The 24825-nt window shown below is 43.6% G+C and overlaps 2 protein-coding genes across 2 annotated transcripts in view; one reads left to right on the plus strand and one right to left on the minus strand.

The window, feature by feature from the left end:
- Positions 1–10634, minus strand: part of fh (fumarate hydratase) — a 32063-nt gene extending 21429 nt beyond the window's left edge. Inside the window, 2 exon segments of the mRNA XM_078229649.1 lie at positions 2188–2359; positions 10477–10634. Of these exon segments, the coding sequence (XP_078085775.1) occupies positions 2188–2359; positions 10477–10587 (283 nt within the window). The 5' untranslated portion in view covers positions 10588–10634.
- A 4424-nt stretch (positions 10635–15058) lies between these two features.
- The window catches only part of kmo (kynurenine 3-monooxygenase), a 40258-nt gene continuing 30491 nt past the window's right edge, over positions 15059–24825 (plus strand). The window contains exons 1-4 of the mRNA XM_078229646.1: positions 15059–15353; positions 17370–17439; positions 17803–17900; positions 23586–23675. Coding sequence (XP_078085772.1) covers positions 15279–15353; positions 17370–17439; positions 17803–17900; positions 23586–23675 — 333 coding nt within the window. The 5' untranslated portion in view covers positions 15059–15278. The remainder of the gene's footprint in view (positions 15354–17369; positions 17440–17802; positions 17901–23585; positions 23676–24825) is intronic.

A 24825-nucleotide genomic window follows, 5' to 3' on the forward strand; every position in this document is an offset into this window, starting at 1 on the left:
TTTCCCCATGGTTTAGTTTTACATTAGTGGCAGATGATCTGTTATCTATTTCATTTTCTGGCCGTTATTTGAGCAAAGCAAGGAGAACCAGTTGCAGGCTGCAGTGGAGGGGGGAAAAACTTCAATTAGACTTCCCACTTACATCCCTGAAATGGGAAAAGACTGAGCTCCCAGTGTACACACTGAGTTACAAACAATATCATGCTTGCTGGGGACTAACAGACATTAAACTTCCAGCAATTCATTGATTGCAGTCAGCTTTTTCAGGCTTCAGAAAGCAAACACCATTATATAAAAAAAAACCCAAAAAACCTGAAGGGTTTTTTTCAGATGAAGCAACTTAAACCAAGTTTAAATCTGTCTGTAAACTCTTCAAAGAGGAAATTGCTCCCTGTGGTCTGGCCAGCATTCATCCCTAAAACAAAACTGCTTTTTGGTCATTTATGGTACCTTGCTCTGCACAATTGGCTTCCTCATTTGCCTATAAAAGGTAATTTATTGGCTCTGAACGACTTTAGGACATGCTAATGGAATGGAGGTTCTTTTGTCCTTGGAACTCTGAAGGGTATATTCTACCCTCCCTCCAAAGCAGCCTAGGTCGAGGCTGCTTGTCAGTAGATGCCAAGAATGATGGACGGTTACTACAACAAGAAGAATCGTGGCAAGAGTTTACAAATTTAAGGGCCACATTCATCAGCAGGAAAAAGTAATCCACCACATGCTTTCATATTTCAAGATAATCACAGATAAAGGCGGCCATTGGGCCTATCCATCTAGATTTAACCTAAGATAAAGCAGAGCAGTGGGTTCCGGTCCCCGTGATCCTTACACCACTGAATTCTCAAACTCAGACACAAAAAGTAAACTTATGCCAATTTTATAGTGTGTGTTCCTGCATATTTAATTTTAGATTATCATGCACTAACTCCCATTTTAAACTGTAAAACAGATATTATTGTGATTTATTTGTTAGTGGGAATAATGATCCTACATTTTTATAATGCCTTTCGTGACCACAGAACATCCTAGAGTGCTTTACAACCATCTTTTGTGGTGTATTAACAGTTATGATATAGAAGGTGTGGCAACCAATTTGCACATAGCAAGTGCACACAAACAACAATGTGACCAAATTATTTGTTTTAATTATGTTGATTGAGGGCACTGAAAATAACTCCCACCCTCTCCTGTGAAGAGCGCCACTGAATATTTTATAGGGCAAACAGGACTGTGGTTAACTTCTCATCCAAAACTGCAGCACTCCCTCAACAATGCAATGAAGTGCTAATTTTAGTTTTTATGCTCAAATCTTGAGTGGGACTTGCACTCTGTGTTTTGACTCAGAGGTAAGCCACAACTGGCACCATCATACAAGATCTCTTAGAAATTCTACAATTATTTGCCTTACTTTAAAAAAACACTGGCAATTATTTCAACCGGCACCGAATTTACAGGAAAACCTCTGTTATCCGGCATGCCCCAGGGATGGGAAGCACCAGTTAATCAAATATGCCAGTTAACCGAGATGCGAGTTCTGCGTTTTCATCCAATGACAAAGCTCTAGGCTGATCACCTGGATGTCAAGGTCTCACAAGGGAACACAAGAATTGAGTGAGTGAGTGAGCAGGTGATGGTACTTCCCAGGGAGGCTGATAACGAACGAGAACAAGACACTGATAACTATCACTGGTGAGGTGGCCGCCAATCAAAAAACAGACCCAAACCCAGAATTCTGATTAACAGAAAATTCCGTTCAGTAGAGTACCAGATAACAGAAATGTTAACGTAATCAACAATTAATGAGCATTATTTTGCCGACATTATAGGTATATAAACTAGAGATTTAATTCCCATTTGAGTGCCACGTGATTATTATTTGCGCATCAGTGACAATGCTACAATCAAGTTTTTTAAAATAAAAGGCAATTAATTACATAATGCAATTAGAAACATCTCACCCAGATTTTTGCCTGAAGCTGAAACGGGATGGTGGTTCCTGCTACTATTCTGCTTTCTCCGTAAATCAGTTACAATCCTGACCAACTATTGACTATCCAGAGGCTTGCAACAAAGCAAGCATTTTCTTGATCTTTTCACCAAGTGGATTAGAAAAAAAAATTAAATAATCAACGCAATGGGTAAGGGGACAAGGATTGTGGGGAAAAGGTAAGAGAATCAGTTGTCAACTTTCTGCTTAAAATTAAAACTCTGCTAAGAAACTTACTGGCATCCTTTCAGACAGCCCTCCGATTTTGAAGTTAATCATTGATCTAACTGTCTGGGCTCCATAGTATTTGTCATTTGGCACTTTCAGCTCACCGAAGGTATCATATTCGATTCTGTAGCCATCAGAGCTTTCCTAGGAAAAACAAACAGAACCGTTGCAGCTTCTTAGTACAGGGTAACGTACAAATATTTCTTATTTAATTTCCAAGTTAAATTTAAAACTCCACTAGAGAGGAAGCATGTCTAAGCTTTAGAAATCATGGTGAAAAATCAAGTCGTCTTTTTAATCCTTCCGTCAATTGTGAACAATGTGGTTTCCATCACAGCACAAACAAAAGCAAAACTTTAATTTATTTAGTAACTTTAGCAGGGTAAGACATTCCAAGGTGTTTTACTAGAGCCTCGTGTGATCCTGAGCCACAGAAGCAGACATTGTGTGACCAAAAGCTTGGTCAAAGGGGTCGGTTTTAAGGAGTGTCTTAGAGAAGGACAGAGAGTTACAGGCGGTGGGCTTCACGGAGGCGATTTCAGTACTGATGCATTTTAAAGTATATTTATTAAGTGTCACACGTAGGCTCACATTAGCACTGCAATGAAATTACAATGGAATTGCAATGAAAAAAAAACTTTACTGTGAAAATCCTCTAGTCGCCATACTCCGGCACCTGTTCAGGTACAATGAGGGAGAATTTAGCATTGCCAATGCACTTAACCAGCAAGTCGGACTGTAGGAGGAAACAGGAGCACCCGGAGGAAACCGACGCAGACACGGGCAGAACGTGCAGACTCCACACAGACAGTGACCCAAGCCAGGAATTGAACCCGAGCCCCTGGTGCTGTGAGGCAGCAGTGCTAACCACTGTGCCACCACGCGCCTGCGAATCTCAGCAGAATGAGGCTAATATTGCGCCATTGAAAAAGATTGTTCTGTCATTCCCCCCCCCCCCCCAAAATGTTTAAATATTACTAATACTGTGCCCTCTCATTTGACATGATGTCTGCACCAGGATTAATTTTGGTATGGCTTTAATTAGGCCATGCACTTTGATGCCATGTGAAAATAATCATTTTTACACATCAGTTAGAATTTTTCAGTGACTCAAAGTACTTAAATATTCCACTGAAAAGAACAATGGGCATAATTAAATGCTTCGGAAATTAAAAATATACACTGATTTAATGGAAGCAACTTTTCCAAACTGCTTCATTGTAAGCTTTATGGGCAAACTTTGCATCTGCTGTTCTTTATCAAACACAGTTGCACATTAATGTACAAAAGCAGTCCACATCCAAATGTAACAAGACCAGGACAATGTCAAGGCTTGGGCTGACAAGTGTCAAATAAGATTTGCCACACATTTGCTAGGCAATGACCATTGCCAACAAGAGAGGATCTCACCATCGCACCTTGACATTCCATGGCATTGCCATTGCCGAATCCCCTACTATCAACATTGTGGGGGTTACTGTTGACCAGAAACTGAACTGGACTAGCCATATAAATACCATGACAAAAGATCAGGTCAGAAGATGCGAATCCTGTGGCGAGTAACTCATCTCCTGATTCCCCAAAACCTGTCCACAATCTACAAGGCATACGTCAGGAGTGTGATAGAATACTCTCCACTTACCTGAATAAGTGCAGCTCTGGCAACACTCAAAGAAACTTGACACCATCAGGGACAAAGCAGCCCACTTGACGGCACCCCTTCTACAAACATTCACTCTCTTCACCACTGATGCACAGTGGCAACAGTGTGTACCATCTACAAGATGCACTGCAGGACCTCATCAAGGCTCCTTTGACAGCACCTTGCAAACTCATGACTGCCACCACCTAGGACAAGGGCAGCAGACAGATGGGAACACCACCATCTGGAATTTACCATTCAAAGAACTCACCATCATGACTTGGAATGATATCGCTGTTCCTGCACTGTCGCTGGGTCAAAATCCTGGAACCACCTCCCTAACAGCACTATGGGTGCACCTACAATACATGGAATGGTTCAAGCAGGTAGCTCACCACCAACCTCTCAAGGGTAATGAGGGATGGACAATAAATGCTGGTGTAGACAGCGAGACCACATCCCATGAATGAATAAAAAACTGTGACCTTAGAACAAAATGGGTGTAGAAATGTACAATGCTGAAATATTGTTTTGCTAAAATATACTGAAAAGATCAAATGACAGCAATGTCAAGCAACTCGAAAGGTCCAATTTCTGACCTACTCCATGATTAAATGGTAAATAAGTAACTCTCAAATATGGGTGTTGCAATCTTGAATCAATGGCAGACCCATAGTCAAATATTAATTCTAGCACAACTGAATGCAGACCACAGTTCAGACAATAATGTGGCATTTAATTGCACAAATATATAAACTGATCCTGGTGTGATATATAAAACCCCAACTTGGTGAGCTCCACATGACATTTTTAAAAAAGCAGAGGTCATGGAGCCTGACACTATCCTGGCAGGAAGACTATATATGCACCAGGGCGAACTGCTTTCCCCCCTCAGCCATGCTACACCTGTCAGCTGTGACATTGGATACGAGTGGGACAGGGAACCTTGGTGTTTATGTTTGCTTCTAAAGACGTTCTCTGAACAGTTTTCAGTCCATGACTCAAAATATTGAGGAATAACGCCTAATGATCCTACATTTTCAGCAGCTAAAAAGAAAGGTTCTCTATTTCCCTCAATCCACACCACAGTGCAAAAAAAACAAAATCTTACTGGTTTACAAAAGCTTGCTTGCTGTTTTTGGATCAACCACAAACTCTTCCGATTCAACTGCCTATTGGTCCAGTTCATTATTCAGCTCCCTGATCTGCACTTCACAGTCTGGTTAAGATCAACAGCCAGCGGATTATCCTTAATTAATTACTATTAAGGTATTCTAATGTCCAGGAAATTCTACACGCTGGGAACTTACTGGACAAAACAGTTTTTCCTTAAATGTGGTTGGTTTTTGAAATACCGACCAGTACCTTAAATAACATATATTGTTGGCAAATATTAATACAAAATGAACATCTTTTCACTTTCACAATTGATTTGATTTATTATTGTCACATGTACTGGTATACAGTGAAAAGTATTGTTTCTTGCACACTATACAAAGCATACCGTTTATAGAGAAGGAAAGGAGAGAGTGCAGAATGTAGTGTTTCAGTCATAGCTAGGGTGTAGAGAAAGATCAAGTTAATGCAAGACAGGTCCATTTAAAAGTCTGATGGCAGCAGGGAAGAAGCTGTTCTTGAGTCGATTGGTACTGACCTCAGACTTTTGTATCTTTTTCCCGACGGAAGGTGGGAGAGAATGTCCGGGCTGCGTGGGGTCCTTAATTAAGGGCGGCACGGTAGCACAGTGGTTAGCACTGCTGCTTCACAGCTCCAGGGACCTGGGTTCGATTCCTGGCTTGGGTCACTGTCTGTGTGGAGTTTGCACATTCTCCTCGTGTCTGCGTGGGTTTCCTCCGGGTGCTCCGGTTTCCTCGCACCGTCCAAAGATGTGCAGGTTAGGTTGATTGGCCATGCTAAAATTGCCCCTTCGAGTCCTGAGATGTCTAGGTTAGAGGGATTAGTGGGTGGGATATGGGGATAGGGCCTGGGTGGGATTGTGGTCGGTGCAGACTCGATGGGCCGAAGGGCCTCTTTCTGCACTGTAGGGTATCTATCTATCTATCTATTATGCTGGCTGTTTTGCCGAGGCAGCGGAAAGTGTAGACAGAGTCAATGGATGGGAGGCTGATTTGCATGATGGATTGGGCTACATTCACAACCTTTTGTAGTTCCTTGCGGTCTTGGGCAGAGCAGGAGTCACACCAAGCTGTGATAAACCATTGAAAGAATGCTTTCAATGGTTTATCAGTAAAAGTTCCGTAAGTAGTCTCACAACACCAGGTTCAAGTCCAACAGGTTTATTTGGTAGGACGAACTTTTGGAACGCTGCCCCTTCATCAGGTGAGCGAAGGGGCAGCGCTCAGAAAGCTCGTGCTACCAAATAAACCTGTTGGACTTTAACCTGGTGTTGTGAGACTACTTACTGTGCCTACCCCAGTCCAACGCTGGCAACTTCACATCATTAGTAAACGTTGGTGAGAGATGTAGCTGACATGCCAAATTTCTTAATCTTCTGAGAAAGTAGAGGCATTGGTGAGCTTTCTTAACTATCGTGTCGGCATGGGGGGACCAGGACAGATTGTTGGTGATCTGGACACCTAAAAACATGAAGCTCTCGACCCTTTCTACTTCATCCCCGTTGATGTAGACAGGGGCATGTTCTCCACTATGCTTCCTAAAGTCGATGACAATCTCCTTCGTTTTGTTGACATTGAGGGAGAGATTATTGTCGCTGCACCAGTTCACCAGATTCTCTATCTCATTCCTGTACTGTGTCTCATCATTGTTTGAGATCCGACCCACTACGGTGGTGTCGTCAGCAAACTTGAAAATCGAGTTGGAGGGGAATTTGGCCACAGTCATAGGTGCACAAGGATTATAGTAGGAGGCTGAGAACCCTGTGGGGCACCGGTGTTGAAGATGATCTTGGAGGAGGTGTTGTTGCCTAACCTTACTGATTGTGGTCTGTGGGTTAGGAAGTTCAGGATCCAGTCACAGAGGGAGGAGCTGAGGCCCAGGCCATAGTTTGGAGATGTGTTTCGTAGGAATAATGGTGTTGAAGGCTGAGCTGTAGTCAATAAATAGGAGTCCGACTTGGGGGTCTTTGTTATCTAGGTGTTCCAGGGTTGAGTGCAGGGCCAGGGAGATGGGGTCCACTGCGGCAGTAGGCGAACTGTATTGGATCCAGGCAGTCCAAAATGATGCATTTTGGAAGAACGAATGTAGGGAGGAGTTATACAATAAATGGCAGAGCCATCAAGAGTATAGAAAGACAGAGGGACCTAGGTGTGCAAGTCCACAAATCCTTGAAGGTGGCAGCACAGGTGGAGAAGTTGGTGAAGAAGGCATATGGTATGCTTGCCTTTATAGGACGGGGTATAGAGTATAAAAGCTGGAATCTGATGTTGCAGCTGTATAGAACGCTGGTTAGGACACATTTGGAGTACTGCGTCCAGTTCTGGTCACCGCACTACCAGAAGGACATGGAGGCTTTAGAGAGAAGGTTTACCAGGATGTTGCCTGGTACGGAGGGTCTTAGCTATGAGGAGAGATTGGGTAAATCTCCCTGGAAAGACGAAGAATGAGGGGAGACCTAATAGAGGTGTACAAAATTATGAAGGGTATAGATAGGGTGAACTGTGGGAAGCTTTTTCTCAGGTCGGAGGTGACGATCACGAGGGGTCACGGGCTCAAGGTGAGAAGGGCGAGGTATAACTCAGATATCAAAGGGACGTTTTTTTAAACAGAGAGTGGAGGGGGCCTGGAATGCGCTGCCAAGTAGGGTGGTGGAGGCAGACACGCTGACATCATTTAAGACTTACCTGGATAGTCACATGAGCAGTCTGGGAATGGAGGGATACAAACGAATGGTCTAGTTGGACCAATGAGCGGCACAGGCTTGGAGGGCCGAAGGGCCTGTTTCCTGTGCTATACTGTTCTTTGTTCCGAGAGGCTGGAATTGATTTGTGCCATGACTAGCCAAGCAAAAGATTATTAGTGCATTTTGCATGTTTATTTGTTGGGATATAAGTCTAAAAGAAGCATTTCTTAAAGAAACACAGCAGGTTGGTCTGCATCTGTGAGGTGAGAGAGCTGACAATCAACATTCCAGGTGGGAACCGTTCAAAACGGATAAAGAAACAACCACAATCATCGATGCACTAGATCTGAACACAGAGGGACACAGTGACAGCAATGCTTCCTTAATCAATTGTGCCACTGCCAATTTCTAATTTTACGTAAACTTCAAATGACAAACTAAGAAATCTGTGTTGCAAAAGTTTGCTTTGCAATAGCTGAAAAAAGCAGCTGTAATGCTCAAAACATTTCAGCCATTAACTATGTTAATTGATCATTTAGCTGACAATAATGCAAATCTGATGGATTGATTTTTAAACGAATGTTCCAAACTGTCATCAGTTCCTCACTTCTAATAAACAAAATATTGGTGGTAGCAACACGCATCTTGGATCGCTCCAGCCCTGTGTGTATATATGACACACACATATACAGGTTCACACTGGCAAATCTCCAGCTTTTGTGGCTGTCATTCATCTTCTGTTCTGCCTTCTTTCCGGTCACATACTTGATCAGTCAAACTTCCTGCTTCAAGTTATAAAAAGCTCTCTGCTCCCATTTTAGAAAACATACAAGAAATGTTGATACCCTGATCCGTATGATTAAAAACGTTGGTTCTAAAGCAAGCATCCACCCTCGCTGCCAAAAACCAATGATGGAAACAGAATCCATAACAGGAAAAACACAAAACGCTGGATAAACTCAGCATAGTAAGAAGTTTAACAACACCAGGTTAAAGTCCAACAGGTTTATTTGGTAGCAAAAGCCACACAAGCTTTCGAGGCTCTGAGCCCCTTCTTCAGGTGAGTGGGAATTCTGTTCACAAACAGAATTACCATAAACTCAGCATGTCAGGCAGCATCTGTGGAAAGAGAAATTAACGTTTCATGTCTATATATCCCTTTGTGGCTTGGTGGTTAGCACTGCTGCCTCACAGCTCCAGGGACCCAGGTTCGATTCCCAGTTTGGGTCACTGTCTTTGCGGAGTCTGCACGTTCTCCCCATGTCTGTGTGGATTTCCTCTGGGTGCTCCATTTCCCTCCCACAGTCCGGAAGACGTGCTGGTTAGGTACATTGGCCATGCTAAATTGTCTCTCAGTGTACCCGAACAGACGCAGGTGTGTGGCGACTTGGGGATTTTCATAGTAACTTCATTGCAGTGTTAATGCAGGCTTACTTGTGACATTAATAAAAATAATAAAATAAGTTGCAATGTTTGTTTAAAAAATAGTGGGGGAGAGGGGAAAGAGAGAGACTTAAAGTGGACAACTCTTTCAAAGAGCATCCATAAGAGTTTAAAGTTTATTTATTAGTGTCACAAGTAGTCTTACATTAACATTGCAATGAAGTTACTGTGAAAAATCCCCTAGTCGCCACACTCCGGCACCTGTTCAGGTACTTTGAGGGAGAATTTAACATGGCCAATGCACCGAACCAGCATGTCATTCAGACTGTGGGATGAAACCGGAGCACCCAGAGCAAACCCAAGCAGACATAACGAGAATGTGCAGACTCCGGACAGACAGTGACCCAAGCTGGGAATCGAACCGGAGTCCCTAGCGCTGTGAGGCAGAAGCGCTAACCACTATGCCTTACATGCCGCCATTAGGCTTTTCTATCCTGTAACATTACAGACACATAGGCTGGAATTTTACTGTACCGCCTTCCACAGAATCGGAGCGGGCAAGGGGCGGACCATGGAAAGGTCTGTTGACCTTGGGCGGGATTTTACAGTTTCAGTGCGAACAAGGCCTTATAATCCCGCCCATATAGTGACTTGGCAAATAGTACAATACCATGACCCTTTTTCCAAAAAAGAAAACAAGCCTGCAGTTATCCAAACATCACCCCCATCCCACAAACAGGTACCAATATCAGGAAACCTACACTTAAAGGAAGATGGGGGTCAGTTGGATTATCTGCCTCGTTGCTGCCCTGCACGACTTGGTCAGCCAGGAGAGCAGGGTGTAAATGACAATGCATTTGTCCACAGCAAAGCAAAAAGACAATATTATATATACACACACAGCACAGAACAAGAGCAACCCTTGTTCACAGAGAGTTGGAGGGGGGAGTGGAGAAATGAGGCCTGGTGCCTCCTGATCAAATGTGGCTCTCTCGAAACCAGGAGCGGTGCCAGCAAAAACCAAAATCTAAATGGTTGTGAAAGGAGGTTAAGGATCGACAGAGCGGGGTTTGGGTTGAGGGTGTTTGATGTCTATTCAGACATGGCTAGTTGTCCTCCAGTCGGGTGTTCCAGGTGAGTTGTTGCTGCTCCTCCCGGGGTCACCTTGCCCAATGGAACGTTCCCCGGGGAACCCCTGGCAGCGGCGCGAGCTGCCCGGGGGGAGCAGATCCAGCCACAACAACACCGGCAACATTATTTTATAAATACCCCAGCCCCAAACTCCAGAGCGGCTCCGGAGTGCCAGCCCAGTTTGCATTGCACTCTAAATCCGGATTGCACACATGTGCACAGGAAGCCGGTTTGCATTTCTCTCTCTCTCTCTCTCACACGGACAAACTGAATTTGCACGCTCACCATCCTCTTGCAGCCTGCAACAGGAGCCAGGTTCCGCCTGAACAATGCACAGCTCTGCCCCCCTCGGATTTTGGCCTGGCACCGATGGAGGTTTCGCACAAAGCGGAACATGCTGAGGATCAGGCCCGGGGAGGGACCAAGGCCGGAGTGGGAGAGGCCAGAGGAGTGAAGGAGAGGCCGCCAGAGGGAGCAAAAAGCACCAATTGCAACAACGACACATTTTGCACCTTGTTTCCTTTTTTTTAAAAAAAAACAAGTTTTGCTTTAATGTTGAATTGTTTTGCTTTAATCTGAACTGTGGTTTGCATGTTGCAATCCGGACTTTGCCCAATTACAATATTGACAGAACTCTTAAGTAAAGTTTGCGAAGTTCAAAGTTGCTCATGTCGATAGAACTAGGGTAATTTTGTCAAGGGGCTTGCAGGAAAGGTTATCATACCCCACACAAGCCCCCACACAAGGTGCATTTGTCCTCACTTTGCTGCACTTACATTTACAAGTTATTAATCTCAGGATCAATAAAATAAAGGATTAAATGGTTGAGTTTAAAGTTTATTTATTAGTGTCAGGAAGTTACCTGTGAAAATCTCCCAGTCGCCACACTCTGGCGCCTGTTCGGGTACACTGAGGGAGAATTTAGCAGAGTTAATGCACCTAACCAGCACGTCTTTCGGACTGTGGGAGGAAACCGGAGCATCCGGAGGAAACCCACGCAGATATGGGGAGAACGTGTAGACTGCACACAGAAAGTGATCCAAGCTGGGAATCGAACCCAGGTCCCTGGTGCTGTGAGGCAGCAGTACTAACCACCGTGCCAATACTGGAAAGATGCATATTGCTGTCATTACTCAATTATGTTTCCTCCAAGGTGAAGTTCACTCCACCTATTTCTGGTGGAACATTCTAGTTTCGACCAGATTACTTCCCTCCCCTACAAGGGATAGTTTCCCCTATAATGGACACAATTTCACAATGTCTTCCTCAGAATGAGGAATGATTATTGTTGGATCATACCTATTCTGGTTGAAATGTTAAATTTACCTGTGTCTGCGTAAAAATTTTTTTGTATTCATTCGTGGGACGTAGGACATTGGCTGGCCAGCATTTATTGCCCGTCCCTGTTGCGCTTGGAGGGCAGTTGAGAGTCAACCACATTGCTGTGGCTCCGGAGTCACATGTCAGCCAGATCAGATAAGGATGGCAGATTTCCTTCCCTAAAGGACATTGATGAACCAGGTGGGAGTTTTTGACAATAGACAATGGTTTCATGGTCATCAGTAGATTCTTTATTCCAGATTTTTAAAATTTAATTCAAATTCCACCATCTGCCATGGTGGGATTTGAACCCAGGTCCCTAGCACATTAGTTGAGTTTCTGGATTAATAGTCCAGTGATAATGCCACTAGGATATTGCCTCCCCATAATTATGCATATTCACAGACTTTATTAGAAACACAAAATATATTTATTAATAAGAAAAAATGTACAGCAGCCACATACTTGCTCTGGTTCCCTCCATGTCTGCTGCCTAATAAGAGGACTCCATCTCCTGAGGCGATTACCCACTCTCAATTGAGCCCCAAGCCAGGTGGCCCTTACTCTGTTGAGTTGCCTTAAAGGGACAGCCCTTTGTCTTGTGAAATTGCAGGTGTGTTTGTCCTCACTTTGCTGCACTTACATTTACAAGTTATTAATCTCAAGATCAACAAAATAAAGAATTAAATGTTTGAGTTTAAAGTTTATTTATTAGTGTCACAAGTAGGCTTACATTAATACTGCAATGAAGTTACTGTGAAAATCTCCTAGTCGCCACACGCTGGTGCCTGTTTGGGTACACTGAGGGAGAATTTAGCATGGCCAATGCACCTAACTAGCATGTCTTTCGGACTGTGGGAGAAAACCAGAGCACCTGAAGGAAACCCATGCAGACATGGGGAGAACATGCAGACTGTGCATAGACAGTGACTCAAGCTGGGAATTGAACCCAGGCCCCTGGTGCTGTGAGGTAGCAGCGTTAACCACTGTGCCACCCACCAACAATAGTCTGGTTTATGGAAATGATAACACAAGGCCCAACCTAATAACAAAATTGAGGGCTCTGGAGAAAGAGATTCCTTAGATGCATGGTTGCTTTAGGTTTGGAAAAAAAGACAGAAGCTGAACCAGTTAACACGCTGCTTTATTTGGTAGGCCCAATGTAATAGTTAGACAAGGAATCAATGACTCATCTGCATAATTTAATGACGTTTTAAAATCATTCTACACCTATCTTAAGTCAGACAATACAAAATCCTTGAAAGGGCTAAATCTAATTAACTTCTCCAGCAGCCATGAGAATCTGTCGACTCCTCCATTAATGAACAGTAGAGAATGGCTAAAGGTTGTGATCATGATAACTGAATTAATCAGGGATAGGATAGTTGTGGGAGTGGTGGATGATACAGACTCAGATATGCTTCAAGGGAAGGAACAACAAACTCTTGCGAAAGCCATCCAGATCGTCAGGCAACGTGAAACCCATTTATAGCACAGATCCATATTGAGGGGAGAAAGCAAACCTTGGTACAAAGTAAACCCCATTGTCCAGGTAGTTAAACAGCACAGAAACAGGGACACTCCAGGACAGTAACTCCCGACCAGTAAAATAATCATGCCAGTGCCATGGAACAAACACTGGGATTCTACCGCCTCGCCTGCCATGGAAGCGGAGTGGGGGAGGGATGGAAATGTCCGTTGACCCTGGGTGGGATTCTCCAGTCTCGGGTTGAGCGAGGCTGTAAAATTCTGCCCAAAGTGACCTCATAGATGTGATCAACTTCCAGCAATTTCAGCCTTTTAATGCATCTGAATAGAGAAGCTGTGCAAAACCAAAATACGAAAATGTACAAAAGATCCTAAGAGGATTCATGAGGTTGAGACAGCACAACAAGAGGAGACACAACCATACTTCTTGGCTGAGGTCAAAGATCCTGGATTTTCATTCTGGAATGCAGACATCTTGGTTAATGGCCATTGCACAAACTTTAAATTGCCAGTATTACAGTCATATCCGACAAAGAACCATGGCTGAGAGATCTCTGGCTTCAAAGAACAGACACATCACTTTATGGGCCCAGAGGAATCAACTTCTGGTCATCGGCATGATTCTGGAATGACTAAAGTATAGCAGCAGATAAATCTTTGAGTTGATGTACGCCATCCATAGCCAGTCTTTTTCCCTCTTGAGTAGAGGGAGGATGTTTCCATCCGGCCACAGTGAAGAGATTCGGCTGGCTGCCAAATTCTCTGACTTCGTTGCAGCGGGAGCGTGGCATGAACGGCAGGTAAGATCGTGCCCTATGGAGACGATCCCAGAGCTCGTCCATTCCATAAAGTGTGGGAAAACCATCCACCATCTACCACTACAAGTGGGGAATTGACAAAAAGTGTATCAATGCCAAAGAACAGAAAAAAGGACAAAAAAGATATCCAAATGCCAGAACAACCTCCAGTTCAACATGGTTTACCTGCAGCGACCGAGCCTATCACTCCTCTGACAATAGTGGCAATTAAATATAGAAGAATTATAAGACCTCCAAACCACCTGAACTATGAACTCAAGTGAATTGAGAGGGGGAGATGGGGTCGTAGTAATGGTATAAAGCATGAGATAAATTGAGATAACATGTAAATACATTGGATAAATACTTGGGGGGAGGGGGAAGGTGTTGTATAGGAACCTGGAACATAAAGGTTTAACATGGGACTGCCCACACAGTGATGTAAGAGAACACATGACCCACACCTCGGAGATAGGGCAGTGTTGGACAGAGCTGTGTGTACAAACAAGCATGGAACCAGCTCCTAGCTTGGACCTTTACAGTAATAACATTTTTTTGTTTATTGTAGTTAATAAATACTTACTGTTGAATTACTTAAGACTCTGAATACTTTATAAGACTGACTGAAGTATGCCCAACACTTTACAACAGATTAATCTCTTGTTTCATGCTCCATTTTGGGGTGGCACGGTGGCACAGTGGTTAGCACTCCTGTCTCAGAGCACCAGGGATCTGGGTTCAATTCCAGCCTTGGTTGACTGTCTGTGTGGAGTTTGCATGTTCTCCCCGTGTCTGCTTGGGTTTCCTCTGGGTGCTCCGGTTTCCTCCCACAGTCCAAAGATGTGCAGGTTAGGTTGATTGGCCATGCTAAATTGACCTTAGTGTCAGGGGATTAGCAGGGTAAACATGTGGGGTTACGAGGATAGGGCTTGGGTGGGATTGTGGTCCTTGCAGACTCGATGGGCCGAATGGCCTCCTTCTGCACTGTAGAGATTCTATGATTCCTGCCTTCTTTTGCCTTGCACATATCATCCCAATGTGACTTCCCTGTGTGAAGTCATGGACCCGAAATATTAACTATTATTTATTCCTCCACAGATACTGGCTGACTTGCTGAGTAGTTAATTCCAGCGCTTTCTGCTTTTATTTCAGACTACCAGCAGCCCAACTACAACATACGCGGGTCAGTAATCGGGCCAGTAAAGATTCAAGCCAGTTGACTATGTGGCTTGAAAGTTCCTTCAATGAAAAAATAACACCGAGCAGGAGTTAATGCCTTCTGGCAAAAACACACCTTTTGTTCGCCAATGCAAAAACACACTTTCTGAGCCAATGACATTTGGAATTTGACTATGCCTTACATCCCACCCAAGGTTGGAATCGACTGGGTTGTGAAACGCTGCAGTCTCAGCGGGGGGACAGGTTCAGAGTGAATTGTGCAAAGTATTTCAGCAAAGATAAAGTCCTCTCGGTGTTTGCAAGATGTCATCGAGCTCCAGTCCGAGAACTTCTGATGGAGAGAGAACTAAGAAAGTGGCGATTGTTGGCGGTGGCTTGGTATGGTTCATTTATTTTTGATGTGGCGATGCCGGCGTTGGACTCATTTATTTATCTCAGAGAATCAAGCATTTATTTGCAAATTTGTGTGCAAACTGCACATGAAGCGCTACTTGAATGACTTCAAATCGAATACGGAGAAACTCCCTTCTAAGTTCCCCAGTCAGGATATTGAGTCCAATGTCTCACCTCCCTCCCCCCCCCCCCCGCGCCCCCCGGGTTATGTCATTGTTTTGTTTTGTAATTTTGATGGGACTTGTTATCCCATAGTAAATAAGTAAATTGATGTTTTCCCTCGATGGTTAATCCAAGATGTTGCCTCAGTTGATCGTTTGTGCTGATTCCCCAAGCAATGGACCTACCATTTCCTCAAACATTGCTATTGTTTATATGATATATGGCGTTGGTTTTGTTGGTCAGTGTACCTGGTTTTGTTTGAAATGCAGAGAAAATTAGTGAGGTCTATTAACCCTCACTGCCCCTCTCTCCATATTCCTTATTGCCCTTACCCAACAATAGTCTATCTCTCTCAAACTTGAAATCTTTTGATTGTCCCCGCATCCACGGAACCTTTGGGAGAGGGGGTCCCATATTTCCATTATATGCTTCCTAATTTTTCTTCTAAATGGACTAGCTCTTTAAGATAATGCCAAGTGAGACGTGACTAAACCTCTACAAATATGTACAACCAAACTCAACGATCCTATAGAATTTATTATATTCAAGTACCCTTTAATCAGGTATGTCCCCTTAAAATATTCTGTTAAGAACTTTATTTTAATGTTAGCGTTGCAATCTGGTTCCTGTTTATTTGTCCAGTCACTAACTTTGTCATTATTTATTAATGTCACAAGTAGGCTTACATTAACATTGCAATGAAGTTGTTACAAGTAGGCTTACATTAACACTGCAATGAGGTTACCATGAAAATCCCCTAGTCAGTACACTCCGGCGCCTGTTCGGGTCAATGCAGCTAACCAGCACGTCTTTCGGACTGTGGGAGGAAACCGGAGCACCCGGAGGGAACCCACGTGAACACAGGAGGAATGTGCAGACTCCACACCGATAGTGAACCAAGCCGGGAATTGAACCCAGGTCCCTGGCGCTGTGAGGCAGTAGTGCTAACCACTGTGCCACCATGGATTTGGAAGATTACTTCACGCAACTTTGTTTATTCCATCACGACAATTCATTTGTTTGTATTGATATCATTTTTATAAAGTTGTTGAAAAAGTGATTAACTTAAAAAAAACTCTTGGTTCGGCTAAATGCATGGTACGTACCACAGTTGCTTTTACGTGATGAAGGAACTGATTGTCACTCAAAATAATTAATGAATGAAGAAATGGGGCAAAAAGATATGACATCAACTAGGAAAGCAGTTCTGCATTTGCAGTTGTCAGACAGGTTAATCATTGATTCATCAACGTCAAGCAGGATCAATAGTTGATTAAGACAATATGTGATCTGTAATCTACATGAATGGCAATAATTAACCAGTGTACTTTAGTATTGAATAATTTTGTTTTAGGGAACCTAAGCTACTGGCTTCTATTTTTGCATTCCTCTCACTAGTTTCTCCCTCTCTAGATCATGCACCAACTGCACTGAAAACACAGGTTTACACCAGTTCAAACAGCCTGCTGGAGGATATTTGAAAATAGTCCCAATATACTCTCTTTTTTTATCTTAATTCTTTCATCTGTGGGCAAGTGCTTAGTAAATGTGCAGTCAGATAACAGGATGCCTGAGATCTAGAAGCAGCATGAAGGACTGTTCAAATAAGACTAAGTTCCAACAGTCCAAGGAGTTGTACATTGCGTATTACTAATACTCTTTTACCAATCATTTTAATTAGTGTTTTATTTCTCTTTTTCATTGTGGTTTTTGTTCAAAATTAAACATCAACTCATTTCCCCCATAAAATCATTGATGCCTCAGAGGAAAGCCATGATTAAAAACTCATGTTAACCTGCACACAATTGCAGATTGGATTTATTTTTCCTGTTCCCCCAGGTTGGTGCTTTAAATGCATGTTTCTTCGCGAAGAGAGGTTTTCAAGTGGAACTTTATGAAGCACGCAAAGGTGGGATTCACCTATTTGTTTTCTGCTTTAGCATTTTCAGATGAACACATTGCCAATTTGCACGACTGTCTTAGTTATGGGTGTAGTTAAGAGCATCCACAAATACCATACTTAAATATCTGAATTTATGTATCTATTAAAAATCTTGTGTAACCTGTACAATTCTTGTCCATATATTGTTTTCCTGTGCACTGCTAACTTAATCTCGAAGATAGGTCCTAATTTGAAAAACAAAGTAGTGCATTCCAGAGAAATTATTCAATGCTGCCAGATTTCTGGTTGGGTGTATCTGACAGACACTAAAATATTTTAGAAGAGAATAGATTGAAACATGGTTAACATTTCTCCTTTGCTTTTTGACAGATGTTCGAACTGCTAAAGATGTAAGGGGAAGAAGCATCAACCTTGCTCTATCTTACAGAGGACGGCAGGCTCTGAAAGCTATTGGAATGGAAGACCAGGTATGGAGAAACCAAGCATTTTACAACACAATTGGGCCAAAAAAATAATCTGGGAAACATTTTCCTCTTTATATCAAATAAAGGATTAAATGCCCTGATCATGTATATTCTACAAAGAACAAAGAACAAAGAACAGTACAGCACAGGAAACAGGCCCTTCAGCCCTCCAAGCCTGTGCCACTCCTTGGTCCAACTAGACCAATCGTTTGTATCCCTCCATTCCCAGGCTGCTCATGTGACTATCCAGGTAAGTCTTAAACGATGTCAGCGTGCCTGCCTCCACCACCCTCCTTGGCAGTGCATTCCAGGCCCCCACCACCCTCTGTGTAAAAAACGTCCCTCTGATGTCTGAGTTGTACTTCGCCCCTCTCAGCTTGAGCCCGTGACCCCTCGTGATCGTCACCTCCGACCTGGGAAAAAAATTCCCACTGTTCACCCTATCTATACCCTTCATAATCTTGTATACCTCTATTAGATCTCCCCTCATTCTCCGTCTTTCCAAGGAGAACAACCCCAGTCTACCCAATCTCTCCTCATAGCTAAGACCCTCCATACCAGGCAACATCCTGGTAAACCTTCTCTGCACTCTCTCCAATGCCTCCACGTCCTTCTGGTAGTGCGGCGACCAGAACTGGACGCAGTACTCCAAATGTGGCCTAACCAGCGTTCTATACAGCTGCATCATCAGGCTCCAGCTTTTATACTCTATACCCCGTCCTATAAAGGCAAGCATACCATATGCCTTCTTCACCACCTTCTCCACCTGTGTTGCCACCTTCAAGGATTTGTGGACTTGCACACCTAGGTCCCTCTGTGTTTCTATACTCCTGATGACTCTGCCATTTATTGTATAACTCCTCCCTACATTATTTCTTCCAAAATGCATCACTTCGCATTTATCCGGATTAAACTCCATCTGCCACCTCTCCGCCCAATTTTCCAGCCTATCTATATCCTGCTGTATTGCCCGACAATGCTCTTCGCTATCCACAATTCCAGCCATCTTCGTGTCATCCGCAAACTTGCTGATTACACCAGTTACACTTTCTTCCAAATCATTTATATATATCACAAATAGCAGAGGTCCCAGTACAGAGCCCTGCGGAACACCACTGGTCACAGACCTCCAGCCGGAAAAAGACCCTTCGACCACTACCCTCTGTCTCCTATGGCCAAGCCAGTTCTCCACCCATCTAGCCACTTCTCCTTGTATCCCATGAGCCTTAACCTTCTTAACCAACCTGCCATGTGGGACTTTGTCAAATGCCTTACTGAAATCCATATAGACGACATCCACGGCCCTTCCTTCATCAACCGTTTTTGTCACTTCCTCAAAAAACTCCACCAAATTTGTAAGGCACGACCTCCGTCTTACAAAACCCAAGTTACAGTGGTGGGTGCTTGCAATTTAGATACTGTCCCATGCTGCATGAATTGTGTGAACTGGGTTTCACGGGACCCTGCAGGCAGGAATGCAGGTGGTGGACCTAGTAAAGCCGGGCCCGATGCCACACTGGCCTGTCCACCTATTGTGATTATGTGAACGGCAAGGAAATGTCTGGTGAGCCTGATGCTTGTGACCCAATTGAGGCCGTTAAGTATGGTATTGTTGACCACTTAAGGACCTCATCTCATCACTGCTCAGATTTTATGGGTGGCAGGAGAGGCCTGTACCCAGGTTTGTCTCAGCTACTGGCCAATGAAGGGGGCATACCTCCTCCCTCCCTCCCACACACAACGCCCCCCCCCTCCCCTCCAGGTCCATTGTTAATCACTGCTTCCTTGATCTAAGTTCAGTATCAGCATTGGCCACTGCTCCTAGCAGCACTGTTCATATTGTAGAGCTGCCAGACTCTGATTAGCCAGCAACTCAATAAAGTGGGACTTCCACTCAGAGCAACGGATGTCTTGCCTAATGACAAATAAAGACCCATTGGCTGCTGACTTAAAGCACAGGAGGGAACCCAAGTGGAAGAGGGCTTGTCCTTGACATTTAGACTGCTGTGTGGGGAGCTGCCCTCAGTTATAATCCAGCTCCATATTAGGAATTGAAGTAAGCTAGCCAACCATAATATACCTTGACTATTGTGAGGAGTTGGGAGAAGATTTACAAGAAATATCAACTTAAAAATGAAAGCATTGAGGTTATCTTACATTGTCTCCATATGGTACTGGAACTGAATCCAGAATGTTCAAGAATAGACATTTTAATATAAATATTGTAATAATACAAGGATAATAAAAGACCAAAGCCTGTTTCTTTTTAAGGGCATTTTAGCAAAAGGAGTTTCCCTCCATCCACACTATTCTGCACAGAAGTTAATCACTAATTTCTAGGGAGCACATATGACGTCCTAAAGTCCCAATTGTTTTCAAAAATAGGATTTTTGTATATTTATGTAGCATGGGGCCAAGGTTCTGTGCATCTGCTTTACCCATTCCTTTTACAGTTTCAGTCTAATTTCAAAGATTGCAGGGGCCAGATTAAGAAAAATAGCCAACGTAACGAAGAAAGTATAAAATTGTGCGTATGTCATTGTCTGTAGCATAATCAGGTTGCTAAATTGTAAGCATAAGCACATGTCATTATGACCTGGTTGCATTTCCCGAGACATGGCTCAAACAAGGCCAGGAATGGTTAGCTAGTGATCCTGGTTACCAAATATTCAGGAATGTTAGAGGAAGAAAAAGAGGTGGTGGTTTGGCACAAATAATTAAGGGTGACATCATAGTTCTAATTGAAAATAATATAAAGGTAAAGTCACCATAGTCCCCGATGACCACAGGCAGTGACTGGTGCTGATTAACCTGAGGATCACCACACCTCAGACAAGGGACAAGGTTGAGAAAATGGACTGTCCTGAATAACGTCAGCCGGTGTTCAACCTGCGCTGTTGGCATTGCTCTGCATTACTAATCAGCTGTCCAGCTAACTAACCTAAACCAACCCCCAGAAAAGAATATACAACATGTATATTCCAAAGATGTGCGAGTTAGGTTGATTGGCCATGATAAATTTCCCCTTTGTGTCAGGGGGATTAGCAAGATAAATACGTGGGGTTATGGAGATAGGGCCTGGGCGGGACTGTTGTCAGTGCAGGCTCGTTGGGCTAAATGGCCTCCTTCTGCACTGTAGAGATTCTATGAGTATAGTTCTACGACTGAATCTATTTGGTTTGCATTGAAGAACAGATAGAAAGCTGTTAGGCTTTTCGGAATCTTAATATAGCATTTCAAGGAGTTAGATGTGCAAATTTCAACGCTGTGGAACCAAAATAGGAGGTTTTGTTTACCTCAACATAGACTGCAGAAAAATCCAGGAAAGGAAAATAATCTCTGATATGGGCACAGGAGAACTTTCTTGATCAATATGTCTCTTAAATCCAACAAGCAAGAAAGCAGTTCTTTGGTTCTGAGAAATGAAGTAGAGTAAGTGAAATGTTGGTAAGGGGAATTTCTGGACAATCCATTGGCGATTTAGCCAATCAGATGACAAGACAATTACAATGGGAGGTCACCTAGACAATGGTGACTACAATATAGTTCAATTTTAATATAAAGTGAGCAGCACAGTGGCACAGTGGTTAGCACTGATGCCTCACAATGCCAGGGACCCGGGTTGAATTCAGGCCTCGGGTCACTAGCTGTGTGGAGTTTGCACATTCTCCCCTTGTCTGCATGGGTTTCTTCTGGGTGCTCCAGTTTCCTCCCACAGTCCAAAGATGTGTGGGTTAGGTTGATTGGCCAGCTAAAGTGACCCTAGTGTCAGGGGGATTAGAAGGGTAAATATGTGGGGTTATGGGAATAGGGCCTGGGTGGGATTGTGGTCGGTGCAGACTCGATGGGCCAAATGGCCTCCTTCTGCACTGTAGGAATTCTAAGACTCCGTAATCCTAAATAGGTTAACTGTATGTATTTATTTACTACAAGAACAGCGTATGTACAATAAATAGTACGGGGAAGGCAATGGCCTAGTGGTATTAGCGCTAGACTATTAATCCAGAAACTCAGCCAATGTCTGGGGACTCGGGTTTGAATCCCGCCATGGCAGATGGTGGTATTTAATTTTTAAAATCTGGAATTTAAGAATCTACCGATGACCATAAAACCATTGTCGATTGTTGGAAAAACCCATCTAGTTCACCAATGTCCTTCAAGGAAGGAAATCTGCTGTCCTTATCTGGTCTGGCCCATATGTGACTCCAGAGCCACAGCAATGTGGTTGACTCTCAACTGCCCTCAGGCAACTAGGGATGGGCAATAAATGCTGGCCAGCCAGTGATACCCATGTCCCACAAAGGAATAAAGAATAATTCTAGGAGCTGTCCACTTGCTTCAGTGATTGTGCACGTGGCTCTGTTCAACACTAGACTGACTCCGAAGTGTGGATCTTGTGTTCTCCTAAATCGCTGCATGGATGGAAGTACTCAGTCCCACCCTATAAGTGCCAGACCTTTGTCAATACTGATGAGAGTAGAAACTACTTGCCCTTTGAGTGGGCCAATAGTTAGAGGTCATAGATTGAAAACCATTGATAAAATATCTGGAGGAGTGTTGAGGAGAGACGTTTTCACTCAAGGAGAGCTGTTGGGATCTGGAATGTTCCATCTATGTTCCATCTATGTTCCATCTGACGAAGGAGCAGCGCTCCAAAAGCTTATGGTATTTGCTACCAAATAAACCTGTTGGACTTTAACCTGGTGTTGTGAGACTTCTTACTTTGTTCCATCTAAAGCAGAGGTGGAAGCTGATTCCATGAATAATTTTAAAAGGTACATGAGCACGTAGAAATTTCAGGGTTAGGAACAAAAAGAACAAGAATGTGGTCCTAAGCATAGCTAAGAGCCAAAACAGGCACAATGGGTTGAATGGAATCCTCTGTGCTGTTAAGTGCCCATGATTCAATTTTTATTAAACATTGTCGCCACAAGAGATCATTACTTATAGGTCTAGCTGTTTTGATGCGATGCTTTCCAGGGTGTTACATACTTAAATCTATTATGCAGACAGCTTGCGGAGGAAGGTTGAGAAGGCAATAGTGATTGAAAATTCTACAGTTTGAGGAGCAAGCAGACATTTCTGCGGCTGCAGATGTGATTCATGTGAGGACCACGTAGACTGCTTGAGTGTGATTAAGGGCAATTTTAAGTTGCTTCTCATGACCATTCCTGCTTCTATCCTGCTTCACGCCAGTGATTTAGATAAGCTCGCTCAAGTAGACAGCTAGTATTTTGTTGTGAACATATCCCTGGTATGACTGTTACTAGGCTCAGTTGGCTGGACGGCTGGTTAATGATGCAAAGCGATGCCAACAGTGCGGGTTCATTTCCTGTATTGGCTGAGGTTATTCATGAATGCCCTGCCTTCTCAAACTTGCCCCTCACCTGAGGTTTGGTGATCCTCAGGTTAAGTCACCACCAGTCACTGCTTATGATCATCTGGGACTGTAGCGACTTTACCTTTTACCTTTACCAATGACTAGATATAACCTTATTTGGACATGTGTTGGTGACCTCGGGATTTTTGAAAGGTGTCAATATTGTTATGTGGGCAAATCTAATGACACTTGAGTTAAGCTTCAGCAATTGTGCTCAAGAATGACGACCATTTGGCAGTTTCTCTGTTGCTGAATATCCCAGATTCCCCAACTTCTTAAAATGTAACGCTTCAATTCTTGTGTTCTAGGTAGTATCCAAGGGCATTCCCATGAGAGGCAGGATGATTCACTCCCTTGCAGGCAAGAAGTCCTCCATTTCTTATGGAACAAGCAACCAGGTAACTTTTACATTTGAAAAAAGCACCGCAGTTTGTGTGCTTTTGGTGTATTTCTTTCATAGACACTGCTATGGTGGCACAGTGCTTAGCACTGCTGCCTCACAGCACCAGGGACCCGGGTTTGATTCCTGGCTTGGCTCACCGTCTGTGCAGAGTCTGCACGTTCTCCCCGTGTCTGTGTGAGTTTCCTCCAGGTGCTCCAGTTTTGTCCCACAGTCCGAAGATGTGCTGGTTAGATGCATTGGCCATGCTAAATTTTCCCTCAGGGTACCCGAACAGGTGACTAGGGGATTTTCACAGTAACTCATTGCAGTGTGAATACTACTTGTGACACTAATAAATAACTAACATGCAGCAAGGCGACTTGGCTGAGGGCACTCACATACCACAGCATTCTTTACTTTCTCCACAACAAACATCAAATCAAGGAACATTCCTGATGGGAGTGTTCAGAGTAAGAGGAGGAACAACAAGGTGGAATGTGCAGCATGGATGAGGAGCAAGTGGTCAGAAGAGGCAGTCAGATGGACAAGCTCCACACCACCCTCAGATGCTAAGTTCCAGGATTGGTGCCTACAAAGGGGGGCACTGCTTTCTGAGCATCATCAGTTCATAGAGTCCCTTTGATTACTTGCCAACAATTCTGCACAGTAAGGTGCCTTGTATGTGTGAGTTGATCTTCAGTGAAAATCTTGCCAAATAGCTTGCACTTCAGGGGCTATTATAGAAACTTTGGGCTCAGGTTCTAGGTACTGTATGGATTCAGTTCAAATGTCTGAACATAGTAAAAATGTATGGCATCAGCGACCTCATTGCAGCTCTGCAGTCTATCCCTAGTATTGAGAGTGCCAAGCAGCAGGAACATGGGAGAAGAAGGTGTGAATGGGAGAATTGTGTCTCAGAATGGACTCGCCATTTGATGCATGATTGATCCACATGGGAGACAAGGTCGTACCCGGGAATAAAGGCTTTTATTCGCAACAAGAATAAAGCATACTGCTTAACAATACTATCCCAGACTAAGGGCTACTAGGAAGTAGCAGTGACCTTTATACCCCTGTACGAAGGCGGGCCAAACGGAGTGTACCACAGAACAATGCTAACAGGTGGAACACCCCAACCCTAACCCCAACAGCAACAAGAATAACAT

This window comes from Mustelus asterias, chromosome 15 (assembly GCF_964213995.1).
Source record: "Mustelus asterias chromosome 15, sMusAst1.hap1.1, whole genome shotgun sequence".
NCBI lineage: Eukaryota > Metazoa > Chordata > Chondrichthyes > Carcharhiniformes > Triakidae > Mustelus > Mustelus asterias.